At 36.5% G+C, this 18,339-nt stretch overlaps 1 protein-coding gene across 2 annotated transcripts in view; it reads left to right on the top strand.

Moving 5' to 3' along the window:
• The window catches only part of EPRS1 (glutamyl-prolyl-tRNA synthetase 1), a 73,000-nt gene extending 54,921 nt beyond the window's left edge, over positions 1-18,079 (top strand). For both annotated transcript variants that reach the window (XM_087424364.1, XM_087424363.1), the window contains 12 exons: positions 126-177; positions 643-852; positions 1,237-1,309; positions 2,639-2,718; positions 2,950-3,051; positions 3,721-3,876; positions 4,561-4,758; positions 5,238-5,411; positions 10,516-10,676; positions 13,238-13,316; positions 17,549-17,613; positions 17,715-18,079. In XM_087424364.1, the coding sequence (XP_087280490.1) occupies positions 126-177; positions 643-852; positions 1,237-1,309; positions 2,639-2,718; positions 2,950-3,051; positions 3,721-3,876; positions 4,561-4,758; positions 5,238-5,411; positions 10,516-10,676; positions 13,238-13,316; positions 17,549-17,613; positions 17,715-17,865 (1,501 nt within the window). In that variant the 3' untranslated portion in view covers positions 17,866-18,079. The remainder of the gene's footprint in view (positions 1-125; positions 178-642; positions 853-1,236; positions 1,310-2,638; positions 2,719-2,949; positions 3,052-3,720; positions 3,877-4,560; positions 4,759-5,237; positions 5,412-10,515; positions 10,677-13,237; positions 13,317-17,548; positions 17,614-17,714) is intronic.
• The last annotated feature ends 260 nt before the right edge of the window (positions 18,080-18,339 follow it).

The raw sequence follows: 18,339 nt of genomic DNA, 5'->3' as shown, positions 1-18,339 counted from the left end.
GAGATATAGAAATAACTCGTATTGGAGAAAAACTAGTCTATTTTGAACTTTAGAGGTTTATTTCCATTCAACCTAAAAACAATTGCTGATTGAAGGGATTTATATTTTATTTTTCATACCTGCAGGTTGGGTCTTGAGGCAAAAAAAGAAGAAAACCTTGCGGATTGGTATTCTCAAGTGAGTATGAATTCAGTTGATTTTTATGTTTTAAATTTCTTAAAGGCTACTTTATACTTAGATTCTAAAGTCTAGACATAAAGTAATAATGTGCCATGCCTTTAATAATAATACATAGTATAGTCAGGTAACATGTCACAGTTTTCAAAGCATGTTAACATAAAGTATTGAATGGAGAAGTAGCCCTTTGAGATAGTCATTATTTGATTTCTTTTTATGGTGAGGTAAAGGGATTAAAGTCACGAAGATAGTAAATGGCAGAAGCACGATTGGAATTCAAGTTGTCTTCAGAGTTTAGAGCCCCAGTGTTTCTCAGAATAGAGAGGTCCGTTTTATATGCACATTAAGAGGATATACCAACAGTGGAAGCCTCCAGATTTGAAGCTGGGTTCTCATACTCTTGGCACTTGTACTATAATTTTGGTTTAATTTAGGTTTTAAAGACTATATTTTTCTTTTAAAAAGGTCATCACGAAGTCAGAAATGATTGAATACTATGATGTAAGTGGCTGCTATGTTCTTCGGCCGTGGGCATATGCCATTTGGGAATCCATCAAGGACTTTTTTGATGCTGAGATCAAGAAACTTGGCATTGAAAACTGCTATTTCCCCATGTTTGTGTCTCAAGGTGCATTAGAGAAAGAGAAGACTCACATTGCTGACTTTGCCCCTGAGGTAAGTTAGCTTGCTTTATTTATTTTTGCAATTTTATCTTATAAACTCAAAAGTGTATTTTCAGTTCACACTTGAAGGATAATTTAAAACACAAGTTATAATAACCAATTTAAAGAAATGTAAAGCCATTTTTAAAAAAAAAATTATATTTCTACTTTCAGAGCATGTTATAATTCTGTTTGTTACGTTAATTACCTGGGTTTTACTTTTTGCTAAATATTTATAAGGACAGTAGGTTTCCACCTTTTCTTGCAGTGAACAGCAGCAACTGTTTTAACTTGCCTTAATTGATATAGCAAAATTGAAATAGAGATTTGCTTGTATTTGTGTTGATTCTCAAAAATGCTGTTAAAAAATGTATGAAAAATGATTTTATTTTACTAGGTTGCTTGGGTTACAAGATCTGGTAAAACAGAGTTGGCGGAACCAATTGCTATTCGTCCTACTAGTGAAACAGGTGAGGATGGGCCTTCGAGCGCAGGAGAGAGCTCATTGAAACATTAGAAACAGCTTCTAGAGTTGAGTCTCAACTTTTATTTTGTGATATTTATAATCCTTATTGACGATATGAAGTTTAATGAATGTTGATAAAGATGAATGCAAATTTAAGTTGTATAGAATTTTATTCTCTGCACACTATTCATGGCAGAGCTCTTTGTCATTAGGATAAAGATGGTTTTTTTTTTTAAACACTTGCATCATTTTTTATTTCATACTATAATTTTTCAGGACTTTCCAAGCAATTTTATTCTTGGAATAATTTTTATTCTTGAAATCGATTATAAAGTTGCAAACACTAATGTTTTATGCCAAATTTACTTATAAATTTTGTTAGTCATTTTAATATTACATTTACATTCATGTAGGCATTTTGTAGGTTACGAAGTGATTTCATTTACAACATTTTATATTATTTTCAACAACAGTGTAGTGAGGAAGGTAGGCAGCTGTTGTTACCTCCATTTTGCAGGGAAAAAAGGTCTCTGAAAGGTTAAGTGATTTTCCTAAATTTACACATAGTAAATGGGAGTGCTACTTGGAAGTTTTGAGCCTTTGGGCTTGTCAGTGTTTTCCAAAGTGATTATCCATCTTCAGAATTAAGGATCGTTTGCTTTTTATGTGATACTGCTAGTGATCCTCTTGTATAATACTTAGATGATGGATTGTTGAAATTATGACACCAGCTTTGTTTCACATACCAGATTGGTTTGCTAATTATAGATAATCATGAGTAGGCTATGATAAGACAGGCACCTTCATGTAAATTAGAGTTCATGGCATTGTGCTTGGTAGGTGCATCAGATAGATTTAACCTAAATTCTGGTTCTAATAGGTAACTGTGCTGGATTCATTAAGTTATTAAATTCTCTAAGCTGAGCTTCCACATCTTTAATGTTGAGATTATGATGCCTACTTTGTGGGTTGCATGTAAAAATTGAACAGGATAATGAATGCAAAGAACTTAATATAGAACATCGTATATACTATAAGATCTTCACTTAGTGTTTTTAAAAACAAAATAGCTGAAAAGCAGTCAAGTTAAATGTTAAATGTAAATCTCATTGTGAAGAACATAGAATATGGTCAAGTTTAGATAGATTTATTTCCTTGACTAATTTGCTTTATGAATACCATTCACTTACCGTTACAAACATTGGAAGCATATTTGTACAAACACAACATTTTAATTCCTATTAATTATATTACCAGTTTAACTCTTACCAGTCTTCAAGGAGAAATAAAACCTTCAATGACTAACTGCCTGTATTTTCCTGTGTCTTTTCAGTAATGTATCCTGCATATGCGAAGTGGGTACAATCACACAGAGACCTGCCCATCAGGCTCAATCAGTGGTGCAATGTGGTGGTAGGTACACACCCCTTCTTATATTCTTTCATTCTTGTTCTTCTTCTTTTGTTTAAAAAGCACTTTTTGTTTCTCATTACTTTTATATTCAAAGGATTGGGAGGATGATGGAAGCATTTTTGAAGTGTTTTGGGTCACAGTTATGGTTTCTGATTACTTAACCACATAACATTGTTAATAAAAATTGAAATGCTCTCTATAATGACCAGATTGTCTTCTTGCCTCTTGCAGCGTTGGGAGTTCAAGCATCCTCAGCCTTTCCTGCGTACCCGTGAATTCCTTTGGCAGGAAGGGCACAGTGCATTTGCTACGTTTGAAGAAGCAGCAGAAGAGGTATAAAAAGTTGTCTTCCATGTTAATTATGTTCTATTTCTTTGTCCAGGTTGCACTTTTTTTTTTTCTTTTTTCAACTGTAAGTAATGCAGTGCTATCTATTTTACATAGTAATCATTCAGTAATGACTATAAGTTGAAATTTGGTCTGATCTCAAAATAACATTAAAAGATAACTTGCTGGTATAAATTATGTTGTTACTTAAAATTTATGTATCACCTGTTGAAAGAAAAAAACAAGTTAATTCAAATGTACATGGACTTAAGAAACTGCTTATTGAAATTTTATTAGAAAATGTGCTGTTTTAAATTTTCAGATGAGAATATTTTTGGACTTTAATCTGTAGGAGAAATTATAATCCCATGGGTGAAATTAATTATTCTTCAGATTTTCACCCTGGTTACTGTGTATCTTTCATAAACATTTATTTTCTCTTATATTGTAAATTTACGTACATTTTAAAAAGTTATTCCATTTCTTTTCACACTGCCTTGTTGAATGTCTTCCTTAATAAATACACACTGGCTGCATTAACCTTTCCATAAAAAGAGGTTTTTACTGTTTAAAGTGCTTTTTCCACCACAATTAGTCTTAAGTAATATAGTTTTATAGATCTATAATAAATATGCCCTAAACTTGAATGTTTTTACATTTAATATGTTGTTACAGGTCTTGCAGATACTTGACTTATATGCTCAGATATATGAAGAACTGCTGGCAATTCCTGTTGTGAAAGGAAGAAAGACTGAAAAGGAGAAATTTGCCGGAGGAGACTATACGACGACCATAGAAGCGTTTATATCTGCTAGTGGAAGAGCTATCCAGGTAGCTGCTGTGTGGGCACATGGGCGACTGTAAGCGCAGCCTGCGGCAGATCCAACACATTTCTGTCGTCAGAGAAGTAGACTCTTTTAAAAAATCAGTATTTCATGTGCTTTCTAGACCATATTATAATTTCAAGCGAATCTGTTGCCTTCTTCTAAATCTCCGAGATCAGTTGAGTCAAGGCTTGTATCCTGAATTACCAAAGCATGGATTCCTTTTTAACCTTTGTAGTTAAAGTTACTCCTATTAAAGGGGCTGCTCACAGCAGTACACATCTAGTACTTTTTTTTTCTTTTTTAATAATTTTATGTATTTATTTTTTTCCCCCAAAGCCCCAGTAGATAGTTGTATGTCATAGCTGCACATCCTTCTAGTTGCTGTATGTGGGACGCAGCCTCAGCATGGCCGGAGAAGCGGTGCGTCGGTGCACACCCGGGATCTGAACCCCGGCCGCCAGCAGTGGAGCGCACACACTTAACTGCTAAGCCACGGGGCCGGCCCCTAGTACTTTTTGACTAATCCTAGTCTCTTTGTTGTATCAGTTATGCTTTAAAAACTTATTTAATATAAAAAATCAGGGAAGATAAAACAGGTCTAGTGCCATTTTAAGGTGTATGATCTTATAGTAATCATTTTCAAAGGCATAACAGGTTGTTAAAGGTTATATTTCTCTCTTTATTTTAGGGAGGAACATCACATCATTTAGGGCAGAACTTTTCCAAAATGTTTGAAATCGTTTTTGAAGATCCAAAGACACCAGGAGAGAAGCAGTTTGCCTATCAAAACTCCTGGGGCCTGACAACTCGAACTATTGGTGTTATGACAATGGTTCACGGGGACAACATGGGCCTAGTATTACCACCCCGTGTAGCCTGTGTTCAGGTAAGGAAAACATTCCTGTTTATCATTCTTTTTATAAAATACAAGCCATATTTACTAAAGAAAATTTGAAAGGGTGATTTTCTGAGTATCATTCAGGTAGATTTCACTGATAAAAAAATATAGAAGCAGTCTAGACCTTAGTATTGTGTAACTATGTCTATCATTTGCATTATTGTTTTTTATTCTTTTAACTTTTTTAGCTACTTTATATAAAACTTTTTTAGAAATAATTTTTTGAAATGATTTGTAATAGGTTAAATGAAATGTAGTAGGTCAAATGAAAATGCACTGAGCATGAACAAGCAATATGCAGCTAACTGGTAGACATTCTTTGTAGATTAAAAATCACACAGGTTGGTTTGTGTTTAGATTTATAGTCACTAGTATGTTTTGACTCCTGGATATTAGTACTGATATGACTTCATTACTTCTGTATGCTATTTCTTTGTATAAATGTGTGATATTGTGCTGGGTTCTAGGTGGTGGTTATTCCTTGTGGCATTACAAATGCACTTTCTGAAGAAGACAGAGATGCCCTGATTGCAAAATGCAATGATTATCGAAGGCGGTTACTCAGTGTTAATATTCGAGTTAAAGTTGATTTGCGAGATAACTACTCGCCAGGTTGGAAATTCAATCACTGGGAGCTGAAGGTAAGTTCTTCAGTTGCATCTTTTACTCCTGCACTCCCAATTTGGATTTAGATTTTCTTTATATATGCTTTTATAAAATGTAGGGCTTTTTCATTACTTTTCTCTACTTTGATAGTTGTGAGTTCTTTTCTTCTTCACCTAAACTAAATGTTGAGCACAGACACAGTTCAAGGCATTGTAATAGTGATACCTAAAGTTTGTTTATGATTCGTAAACCTCATATGGTGGTTGTACTAAAATGTTTATGCTGGGAATTCATACAATAAATAAGTTATGTAAACAGTAAGACAGTGAGAATAATGGTCCATGGACATCACCTAGCTGTCATTGTTACAGTTAATCAGTAAAATATCAGAGATGCATTTCATACTTGGTTTTTCACACCACATTGTTTCAGACCAGTTTATTGGTTTTTATTTTATATATTCAAGGCCCCTCTAAACTCTGGTTTAATATAACTTTCTTTTATTGCACATATCATTAATAGATGATCTATATTCTTAATTTCATTTTTTAGACTTCTGGGATTTGACTTTTATTCTTATGCTTAAACAGGGACTCGTATTAGATCTAGCAATTAGGAGTCAAGGATCTATAAATGCACATTACGGGAAGTGGATAAGAAGACGTAGTGAGGTTGCAGCTACAAGCTTTCAAGTATGGAAGCTCAGCAATATTGGGATTATTGAGTATTAATACATGTAGGGTTCCCAAAGATGCTAATATTTATCCCTTTATTTGTTTTAAATGGCCCCTAAGGTAAATCTCTTGTGCTAAAGAATAGTAATTATATTGATATTGTTTCCTTTTTATGTAATATATCTTTTCCACATGCTCTCCTACCTTTAATGAAGACTTTAAAAATGAATATTTTCTCTGTGTCATTTCTCTTTAATTGCAGTTTTTTTTGCTTACTTAGTAATAGCAATTGGGTGATTCTGGTAGCAGCTTGTCTAAACCCATTTGTACTTGCCTGAGGTACCAAATGTTAAAGAGGAAACCTAATTTCTTAGTCTTAGCTAGTTTGAAAGGGAAAAAAAGTCGTCTGTACTTCACTTGTATATTTTTTTTCTTCCCCTCCCTCTTTTATCTCACTCCTCTTCTAGGACTGACTTGCCTTTGTCTCTGTCACTCTTATTTTTAGTACCCTGATGAACCTGCCTGTGTGGGGGAGATATCTTAGTATGAGTTGGTTCTGCTACAACTTCCTTGTCTACATTTCCCAGGAAAGAAGACAAAGCACCTAAGCTCTAAACTTTTTTTTTTTTTGTGAGGAGGACCAGCCCTGAGCTAACATCCAATGCCAATCTTCCCCTTTTTTCTTGAGGAAGAGTGGCCCTCAGCTAACATCCATGCCCATCTTCCTCTACTTTATATGGGACGCCGCCACAGCATGGCTTACCAAGCGGTGCGGTGGTGCGCGCCCGGGATCCCAACCTGCGAACCCCGGGCCACCGAAGTGGAGCACACGCACTTAACTGCTTGTGCCACCAGGCCGGCCCTTAAGCTCTAAACTTGATACCTAAAATTAAAGACCACTAAGAGGGTTCACTAGCTAGTGAAAAGTACTGATAGTACTTTTTAATGCCATTTTAGTTACATTTAGTCCAAGAATTCCTGAGGAAAGAAAACATTTTGAAAGATCTAGATTTGTATTCATTTGATGATGACTAACTTTGTAAAGTGTGTGTGGCTGTGATGTATGTATGTATTGTGAGACTCACTCACATTAATAAATGAGGTATATGGTTTGGTTGCCAGACCAGAACCGAGGGACTCCCATAACTCTTGAGTACCCCTTCCTGTATTATCAAAATAGAAAGGGGAAAATAATATGAGTGAATTAGCTGCTTTTCCTTTTACTCTGTTGGATGAATAAGATAATTTTGTGTTGCTATTGAACAGAAAAACGAATAAAAACAGGAGTCCTTTAGAAGTAAATTTATAACTAGTTATGTTCTTAGAAAAACTACCAACATCATGTATGCCTTCTGTATGATTTGGCCTCAGATAATGTTTACAAGTTTTATTTTTTGTTATCCCTGTTTGTACATCCTTTTTTTCCTTCTCAGTCTGTTTTTCCACCTCTGTATCTTTGCTTGTGCTATTTCTTCCACTTGAGTTGTAAAATTTTTTATCATGAAACAAATCACAGATTTACAAGAACACAAGTATAGTACAAAAAATTGATTTTTCCTGCCTGAACCATTAGAAAATAAGATGCTAGTCTGATGCCCCATCATTCCACAAACATATGCTTCTACATAATCACAATACAGCCAACAAGATGAGGATGTTAACACTGATACGTTACTACCATCTAATTCTAGAATCCATTCCCACTAGTGTCTTTCATAGCAGAAGGATCATAGTTCAGAATTATTTGTTGCACATAATTGTCATTCTCTTTAGTCTCTTTTAGTCTGGAATAGTTCCTCAGTTTTTCTTTGATTGTCGTGATCTTGACACAGCACATTTCTCATTAGCTTTTTAATTAATTAATATATTTATGCACCTATGGTTTCTGATATTATTCAGTCGGTTCTAATCTGTTACTACCATTATTTATTTTGATGCTTAGATTGTCTTTGGTATAACTGGTAGGATCCCTTTAAGCTGACTTTTGTGTTCTTTTGAGCACTTCCTTGCTTTTTGGTACAAGATATTGTAGGGCTTATCTTGTGCCTTCTCTGCCGCAGTCCTGGAATTAGCCATGTCTCTAAGAAGCCCTGGTTCTTTTTTTTTTTTTTTTTTTAAAGATTTTATTTATTTTATTTTTTCCCCCCAAAGCCCCAGTAGATAGTTGTATGTCATAGCTGCACATCCTTCTAGTTGCTGTATGTGGGACTCGGCCTCAGGATGGAGGGAGAAGTGGTGCCTCGATGCGCACCCGGGATCCGAACCCCGGCCACCAGCATTGCAGCGCGTGCACTTAACCACCAAGCCACAGGGCCGGCCCCATCCCTGGTTCTTTTTAGTGGAGAATGGTATTTAGTGCTGGGTGTGCTCATCTCTTTTGAGCTATCACTGCTTCCAAGTCTTCTCAGTAGGTGGAGCTATAGAGTGTGTATTCATACATACACACATGTACTCACACACATTTACATCTATATTTCCATATGTGTCTATGTAACTTGATAACTGTAACTTCACATTAATACCTTTGATTCTAATCAGAACCCACAGGACTCATTCTAGTTTTCTCCCATTCCGTATTTTAACTCCCTTCTCTGACAGTGAAAAACCTAGCTCCCGTTCTCCTTCCTGTGTTTATTTATTTGGTCAGTCCCCCTGTATACAACCAATCTCTCATTGTCACTGCCGTCCAGCCCCCTGCGTGAATGCCCTCCTCATCCCGTGTGGGCTCTCGCTCGATGCCAGGCTGTTCTCGTGTGAAGATGCCCTCTCACCCGACTCAGGCTTTGACGCCCTGCTCTGGGCTACCACGCTTCTCTCCTTTCCAGTACAGGATCCAGTCCTGTTGCATTTAGTTGTCGTGTCTTTTTAGTTTCCTTTAATCAGTAGTAGTTCCTCAGCCTTACTTTGTCATCCATACATTGACATTTTTGTAAGTGTAGATCAGTTTTTTACAGTATGTTCTTCAGTTTTGATGAATTTACTCACTAAGTTTTGCCTTCTCCAGTAACTTTTCTTCTCTATTCCAGCTGAGGCTGGTCTCCCACTTCTTTTTTTTTTTTTGTTAAAGATTTTATTTATTTATTTTTTCCCCCCAAAGCCCCAGTAGATAGTTGTATGTCATAGCTGCACATTCTTCTAGTTGCTGTATGTGGGACGCGGCCTCAGCATGGCCAGAGAAGCGGTGTGTCGGTGCGCGCCCGGGATCCGAACCCGGGCCGCCAGCAGCAGAGCGCACGCACTTAACCGCTAAGCCACGGGGCCGGCCCATGGTCTCCCACTTCTGATTTTCTGTACTGATTTTTATTATTTGTATGCATGCCTTATTTACCCTGCAAAACATAAAGCTCTTGAAGACAGGATCTATTTCTTATTCGTCTTTTAAATCTCATTGCACTTAGCACTTTTTTATATTTGCATACATTAGACAAATAAAGGAAAACAATAAAATAATGTAATATTTAACATACAACAACTTGTTCCATAGTGCTCATTATGTTATAAAATAAGTCTTCTCTAAGGGTAAGTCACTTTTTCTAGAGTAACATTTAAAATTTTTCCTGTGACTTTGATTTGTGGAACCGCCAATCAGCTAAACTGTGTGTGGAAACTCCTAACTTAAATTTGAAAACCTTAAATTAGTTTTAGAGGATCGTTCAGTCAAAAAAATTGTGAAAAACCTACTGTTTATCAGATAAGGTTCCAGCTCCAAAAAATGAGGTGTCTGTAAGCCTTAGTACCCTCACAGAGCAGACTGAGTATATGCATTCACTGGGGTTGAACATTCACCAGCTTATACTTGCATGTAGTCCTTAAGCTGCTTTGTAAAAACCCAGGGTATAGGAGAGTGGTTCTCAGAGTGCAGTCCCAGGACCAGCAGTCTCAGCATCATTTGAGAACTTGTTAGAAATGCAAATTCTCAGGCCCCATCCCTAGACCTACTGTAAAGAAACTCGGGGAGTGGAGCCCAGTGATCTGTGCTTTAATAAGCCCTTCAGTGATTCTGATGCATGCTAGAGTATCCAGAGCTAGGGCTTCCCAACCAAAGCTCACCATTGTGCCATGCATGAGTCAAGGCTGTGCCAAGGTACTGATCAGTGGCTTGAGATGGCTTTAGCTTCAAGAAGCCTTCTCTGTTTATTCCCATGGGACGTACATATGTAATTTTCTATGTGTGCTATTAATCATATGAGAAAAGTTCGGAACGCTGATCTAGACAGCTACCCTCATGATTCTCCGTTAAGTACTTTTTTTAGAACCACTCGGGCAGTGCATTTTTTTCTTTGGTTTATGCCTTCTTATTGGAATAGGTTTCTGTAGTATCTCAGGAATGTTGCCTGCTTTTTGTATTGTTTGCTCATGCCTTTGTTTTTTGGATTTTTATGATTTACATTAGATAAAGCTGTGCATAAATATATTCAATTGGAGATATGCATGTATCATTTTAACTGCCTTTTTTGTTTTCTAGGGAGTTCCAATTAGACTTGAAGTTGGGCCACGTGATATGAAGAGCTGTCAGTTTGTAGCTGTCAGACGAGATACTGGAGAAAAGCTAACAGTTGCTGAAAATGAGGCTGAGACTAAACTTCAAGCTATTCTGGAAGACATCCATGTTAACCTCTTTACAAAGTTAGTTCCTTTGAATTGTTTATGTCTCTCATCTTCAAATCTACTCAAAGTTTGAGATCTGTACTGAGGAATTCTTTGATCACCTCAACAGAAAGTAATCTTTCCCTCTGAACTCCCATGGTTTTTAATTCGCTTTTTTTTTTTTTTTTTTTTTTAAAAATTTTATTTATTCATTTTTTTCCCCCCAAAGCCCCAGTAGATAGTTGTATGTCATAGGTTCACATCCTTCTAGTTGCTGTACGTGGGACTCGGCCTCACGTTGGACGGAGAAGTGGTGCCTCGGGGCGCTCCCGGGATCCGAACCCGGGCCGCCAGCATCAGAGCGCGCGCACTTAACCGCTAAGCCACGGAGCCGGCCCTCCCATGGTTTTTAATTCGCCTTTCTCTTTGTGTTTTTGACTTGTATTATGATTATTTTTCTAAGTGCTTTCTGTTCCCTACTAGGTATGCAGTGATGGACTGTCTGTCCCATGGACTAATTTGGGTTAATTTTAGATCCAGGCTTTTATGACATATAAATTTGAAGGATGAAGGCATTGATTCTCACCTGCTGGATACACATTAGCGGCACCTGGGAAGCTTTAAAAAAAATACCAGTGCCTAGGCCCTCCCAGAGATGTTAATTTAATTGGTCTAGAGTGGGCCTGGCAACTACAGTATTAAAAGCCCCCCAGGTTATTATGATATGCAGCCAAGGCTAAGAACCTCTGGATTGGGTTTGGGGGTGAGGGTGAGGGGAGGCCTCGGGGCTGCCCTGACCTTTGGGGAGTGGTCTTTTAGAATCACAGATCTCAAGACAGAGGTGCTAGAAGATCGGTGGCATATGTGTGGCACCTTATTTTTTTTCCAGCACACCTGACGCACCTGAAGCAGAGAGGAAGGCCCACTGCCACTGGGGAAAGAAGCCTAATTTCGGGGAGGGTAGTGCCTGCATCTTATTTATTCATTTATCTTCCGATACCTTGTGCCTAACTCATATTAGGCCTCAATAAATCTTCCATTTAAGGGGTGAACTAATTTTAGCCTTGGCTTTAGTGCTTACTTATGTGTTTTTTTTTTTTTTGTGAGACCAGCCCTGTGCTAACATCTGCCAATCCTCCTCTTTTTTTTTGCTGAGGAAGACTGGCCCTGGGCTAACATCCATGCCAATCCTCCTCTACTTTATATGGGACACTGCCACAGCATGGCTTGCCAAGCAGTGTGTCGGTGCGTGCCCGGGATCTGAACCGGTGAACCACGGGCTGCCACAGCGGAGCGCGTGCACCTGACCGCGTGTGCCACTGGGCCGGCCCCCTTACTTATGTGTTTTTAGGCAAGTGATTTTGCTTCTCTTGCCTTGCTTGCCCTAACATGGGTATCATAATAAATCTCTTAAAGGGTTACTTCAGGGGTAATGCATTTGAAGTTCATCTGAACTCAGAACAGGTAATATTGTCAGAGACGAAAGATTAGAAAGCTGCCTGTCCTTCTTGCTGCCATTCAAATAGCGCATTTGGTGCAGTGGGTTTTTCCAGGAGTTCTCTTCAGAGTCACTTGGGAGCTTTGGGAACAGAAACATGCCTGAGCCGCACTCCTGGAGGTTCTGGTTCATTAGTTTTAAGATAGGTTCTGGTTGTTTGTAGTGTTAAAATGCTGTCTGTGTGATTCAGATGCTCACCTGTGATTAGAAAACCACTGCTTTAGTGGCTAAAAAGCAGTTTTTGTGTTGACATTTTTATTCAGTAAATTTGTTAATATAACTTGCATAAAGGTGCAATTTTTTTCCACCTTAAGGTGTAAGCCTGGTAAGTGGCATATTCCTTTCTCTGGATCTCATTGGCTATAACTTAGTCACATGGGCTCATCTCACTACAAAAAGGTCAGAAGAAGAGGGAACAGATTTGGTGGACAGCTAGCAGTTGCTGGCACAGAGTTTACATGGTCTTAGCCGTCAGATTCAGAAAGGAAAAATATGCCTTCTCTTCCTTGGTCAGCACCCACGAGTGGTCCTCCTGTAATGTGTGACTTTGAATTTGGAAGAGAATAATATTTATTTCCGTTTCTAAAACCTGAGGTTCTTACAGAAGAATTACATGGTATGTGAAAATAGCTTGAATAACATATATTTGTGTTTTTTATTTTCAAAACATTTTCATGCCTTTGTGTTTGATTCTCACAACAATCCTATATGGTAGTTAGACTTACTTAAGTATTTTTCCAATTTCGTAGAAGGGAAAACTAAGACCAGAGAGGTTTAAAAAATAACCCAGACTCTCATAGGTAGTAAGTGGTATGGCCAAGAATAGAATGTTGGTGAATAGAGATTCAATGGCAGTAGAAAAAGTAATTATTACCTGTGTGTGTGCTTGGCAAATTCCCCATTCGTTTAATGTTCACGGTAATGCATGAGGAGTTAACTCAGACGTACTGAATGTTGCTGCTAGTGACAAAGCTGAGATTCAAATTGAGGTCTTCTCACTTCCAGGTTATGGTTTTTTAATCAAATTGTGCTTATGTTTTTTTAAAAGTTTGTCATATTAGTAAGAAAAGATACATATTCTTTTCTAATTATTTTTTGATAGGGCTTCTGAAGACCTTAAGACTCATATGGTTGTGGCTAATACAATGGAAGACTTTCAGAAGGTGTTAGATTCTGGAAAGGTAAGAGACTTCTGAAAAGTTTTGAATATAAAAATATTTCAGTAAATGGCATTAAAGACTCATTGAACTTATGCCTGTATTAATCCCTTTTTCAAGGCCAGTCGCACAAAAGGATTATATATGACTCAGCATTATGTACTTTGTTTTCCACTGGCTTGCCTTAAGCATTACAACATTATATCACTGTTGGATAATGCTGTGAACTAATTATGTAAAAGCTTTTTCTCATGCTTGATAAGCTGGCAAAACAACATTCATTCTGTATGACCCCTAGTGTTTTCATTATTGAGAATTTTCATTTTTTTTTAGCTTGGTGTAAGTTCCTAAAGCATTGTTCTAGTTTTAGAAATGTAATGTGCAGATTCCTAAAATAAGGTTAAAAGTCCATTTCTTTCAATTCTCTAACCATATATACTTAACCCAAATCTTAGTTGGTTGAACTTTCTGAATAATAAGGAGAAAAATATTGCTCATGTCTAAACTGTTTTTCAGAATGAGTGGGTACTTCTGGCTCCTTAAAACTGCATAGGTTTTTCTGATTAGGTGGTTAATGGCTCTTTAAGACTTTGTCAGCTATGTGTTGTGCGTATACAAATGTTCCTAGCTGAAACTTTTAATTTTGATAAAGAGGTCCTGATTTGCAAAATTATTAATCACTGGAATGAATCACTTATGAACTTTAGTATTCTGGTATGCATGTTTGATTATATAACCAGTCTTGTGTCCCCAGGTTCTAAATGAGAAAACCATGGGCCAGAGTCGAAATGAATTACCCCAAGCTAGAGAGAAGCAGACCTGATACTAGAATTTAGATCTTTCTTCCGTTTAATGTACTTTTCTCTGTATCTCTTTTTTTTTTTAATTCATGCTGAGAGTATAAGGCAAAGTTTTAATTGGTTATGGTCATAACCTCTTAATATATCTCTTATTGCATGAGCTGGGAAAATGGTAATCTCTCTAGCTCTCAGTTTACTAATCTGTAAAATGAGTACAAAATAGATAATCTCAAAATCCCTTTCAGATCCATAATTCTTCAGTGTTTAGCCTTTTATTATTCTTGGTTTATTGCTTTTGTAATCTTCCACCTTTCTGCTTTCCATAATTTGTCACTTGACTCAAACTATGTACTTCTAATAGAAGGCAAGAGAATAGATAGCCATCTGATGCAGTGTATATTTTTCCTTTCACTGTAATTTATTTATGATTATTTAATTTTTGTTCCCTTAACTATTGAATTTAAAAATTTCCTTTATTATAGAAATATGGTCGTCACTTTTGCACTACAGTCTATTAAAGACATTGCATAAGAGTTAATAAATCAATAGAGTAAATATTAGTTAATCCATTGCTTTCAAAAAAATGAATCTCAGCAGATACTAGTGGAATCTTATTGTTTGTTCTAATATTAGATGAGGTACTGGGGAGATTTCAACATCTATTCCAAAGCAGAATATAGTATTTTAGTTGTTTGCCCAGAGAGCACATAGAGACCAAAGCAAATTTTGTTTCTTGTATTCAGTAGTTAGTTCCATCCCCCATCTCACCTCATGTTGGTCAGCTTAGATGTGTTGACTGACCATCAAGTAACCTTTGAGGCTCTTGTAAATAAAATTGTATTTACTAGGAGAGGAGAAGGAGGAAAGGCTCTTTGGAACTTGAATGTAGGTGAAAGTTTGATTTTTTTACTCTTCCTTGTTGCTATAAATAAAATTTTTTTTTATATCTTATTTATATGACTTGATTTTAGTAAATTTTTCAAAGAGGATGATCTTAATTAAATGAAAAATAAATGTTATTTATATATAATGTATATTTTTTACTGCTGACATACATTGCTAATTTGTTAATCATTATGGTTTTTGAGTATTGATATTTCTCATCAACATTTTCTCCTACAGAATTCGAGATATTATATATTGCAAAAGATTGTCTTTTTAAAACAGATATAGAAATAATAAAAAATGAAAAGTTAAAAACCTTTCCCATGGCTGAATAAATTAATTCTAAAAATGCATACTGTCCTTTCATATTAATGGATTACATGCATAAATAATCAGAAATTTCAGGTCTTAATAATCTGAACTTTACTTTGCAGCTAGAAAGAATTAAGACATTCTTTACAAAATTAACATTTTTTATAAAATTAACATTTATGAGTCCAAATACACTTAATAACAACTTTAGTTGAATTTTTTTCACGTGCTATACTGTTTAAAATTTAAAATTATAAAAATTTCTATTTTTATGGGGCCGGCCCTGTGGCACAAGCGGTTAAGTGTGCGTGCTCCGCTGTGGCGGCCCGGGGTTTGCTGGTTAGGATCCCGGGCACACACTGACGCACCGCTTGTCAGGCCATGTTGTGGCGGTATCCCATATAAAGTGGAGGAAGATGGGCATGGATGTTAGCCCAGGGCCAGTCTTCCTCAGCAAAAAAGAGGAGGATTGGCAGATGTTAGCTCAGGGCCGATCTTCCTCACCGAAAAAAAAAAAAATTTACTATTTTAAAAATACCTTCTGAAAGCTTTGTAATTTTTTTTTAGAGAAAAAGAAAAGACTGCTGTAAAAATTGTTAGTTATAAAAGATATAGCTATAAGTGTAGTGAGTTAATAAAAATAAAATTTTCTAAGAAACTAAATTTAAATGTATTACCCAAAGACATTCTTTGTAATTGTCTTAATATTTTTACCATTGCATAATTAGAGACAATGATTAAAGTTTTTCCCTTATTCTGTCTTTGTAATAAATTTTACATAATACTTTTATGAATGTACATTTTTTCCCTGCTTTTTGTTTGTATAAATGCTAATGATTTACCAAGTTTCGATACAGGAAAGTAACTTTGTGTTATTTCAACTCATATCTCTAGGTTTGTTTTTACTTCAGTTTTCATTGCACAATTTGTATATTAAAATTTTTCAAAATATTTATTATTATCATCTCTTCCACCTTCCCTCTACCCACACACTCCCACCCCCCCAGGATTTGCCTAGAAATTTATCATCTCTTTATTATCTTAAAGCAAATTATCAAAATAACAGTTTATCCGTTTTGGGAATTAGGCTAACACATTCTGCTGAATGAACATAAGCAATGTAGATAACTAACCCTTCCTCACCTTACAATAACATTCACCTGATGAATTACTCGGTTTTTGTAACTTCCTAATCTCTATTTACTCTCGCTTTACTTCTTATAGAGGAGCCTTTTGCAACGTGTTTAACCAAATCTCAAGTGCAAGGAAGAGTTCACAGGAGGGACTCAGTTTGAGCATAGAATGGGTGGCTGGGAATCAGAAGTTTATGAGAAAGCTGGATAACACTCTAGCTGCTTCCAAACTAGCATTTCTAATGTATGAGGATTATCCACACCTTTGATCTCCCCAATACTAACATTGGTTTCCAGGAATTTTTTCTGGGAATATTACCTAATTGTTGTTACAGACAAACCTCATTTTGAAATAGACATGCAATGAGAAATTTAGGATTCACAACTGAGAGAAATCTTAATTCTTGTCTAGTCCAACATCCGCATTTTACAATAGAAAACGCAGAGCTGTGGATTTTCAGATAGGCAGTGAATTTCAAAATTAGGATGAAATTCCAGGTCTCTTGTTTCTGCCCATTATTCTATATGGTGTATGAAAGAAAATTTGAGGTTGTTTTTTCCAATACAAAATGATTTTTGACTTTCAAATATCCTTGGACTTTAAAAATGATTCACTTACCTATAACATGTTAAAAAAAGTGTGGCATAAAGTGAGGTTTACCTGATTGTTAGTTGTTATTGTTAAAAAAAGTTTAAAAATCAGTTAATTCTTTGTCGCCTCCTCTCTATCCTCCTGATGACCATTTAGCGAGGTGGGGCAGGCAGTAGTACAGATTGGAAATGAGAGAGGTAGAACGGGAGTCTGCATGCAGGTCTACTCACCTTTTGTTCCTTCTCGTCAGGCGCTGTGTTGTAGCCAGTTTATTTGGACGTTTAAGTGTATTGCAAAGCTGGTCTCGTTGTGTCCTGATGTTCTATGGTGTGTGGGTTTGGGATAGTGGAAAAACATTCTTCCCCATCCCTTGCACCTCTGAGCAAAGTCCTAGCAGGTTTGCAAAGGTACCATGGCCTGAAAAAGGCTGGGAGACCTGTCCTTTTTGCTTGTAAGTTTAATAGAGAACTCAAATGTTCCTTTTATAGAGTAGAAGGAGTTATAAATACTGAATATTTTTCCTTTTCTTGTTAGATTGCTCAGATTCCATTCTGTGGGGAAATTGACTGTGAAGACTGGATCAAAAAGACCACTGCCAGGTAAGTACAATTAGCAGGTAAAACACGTGAGGTATTGCATTGAAAAAGTATAGACGTGCACAGCATCAGTGAATGGAATTCTTATTTGTTTTTAATTTTAGGGATCAAGATCTTGAACCTGGTGCTCCGTCCATGGGAGCTAAGAGCCTCTGTATCCCCTTCAGACCACTCTGCGAGCTGCAGCCTGGAACCAAGTGCGTCTGCGGCAAGACCCCCGCCAAGTTCTACACCTTGTTTGGTCGTAGTTACTAAGGGATAAAACAGAACTCCCCCTCCACCCCTCCTCACTTTTTAAAAAGTTGATTCTACTATCTTCCCAGATATATCTAGACTGTTTTTTGATTTTTTAAAATAAAGGTTCTAAAAGGAGGTCACAAGAAGCAAACACCTATTCTTATGCCTAAATTAACAGTAGAAAAAAGACTTTTCTGTAAACAACCCCAGTAATAAATATCATGAACTGAGACTTTTATGTGTTCATTTGTTTCTGAAATTCGTGAATTACGTACTACAAGGACCTTCCTACAAAGAGATGAAGGTAACTGAAACCTGGGGAATTGTTCTGAATCTAAGCATCCCTCATGTTTCAGACCTTGAACCACCAGTGATCCTGCGACTTATATGCTGAAGTACTTCCTTTCCTTAACTCCTCCTGCTGAATCTAAAATTGCCCTAAATCTTTCTGTTTAAAAAAAACCACAAATGGACCAAAAAAAAAAAGCTTTG

Source organism: Ceratotherium simum, chromosome 36 (assembly GCF_057802395.1).
Source record: "Ceratotherium simum simum isolate JZ-2026a chromosome 36, ASM5780239v1, whole genome shotgun sequence".
Classification (NCBI taxonomy): domain Eukaryota; kingdom Metazoa; phylum Chordata; class Mammalia; order Perissodactyla; family Rhinocerotidae; genus Ceratotherium; species Ceratotherium simum.
Note: the sequence above shows the minus strand (reverse complement) of the source record. Positions and strands in the feature narration are given on the sequence as shown.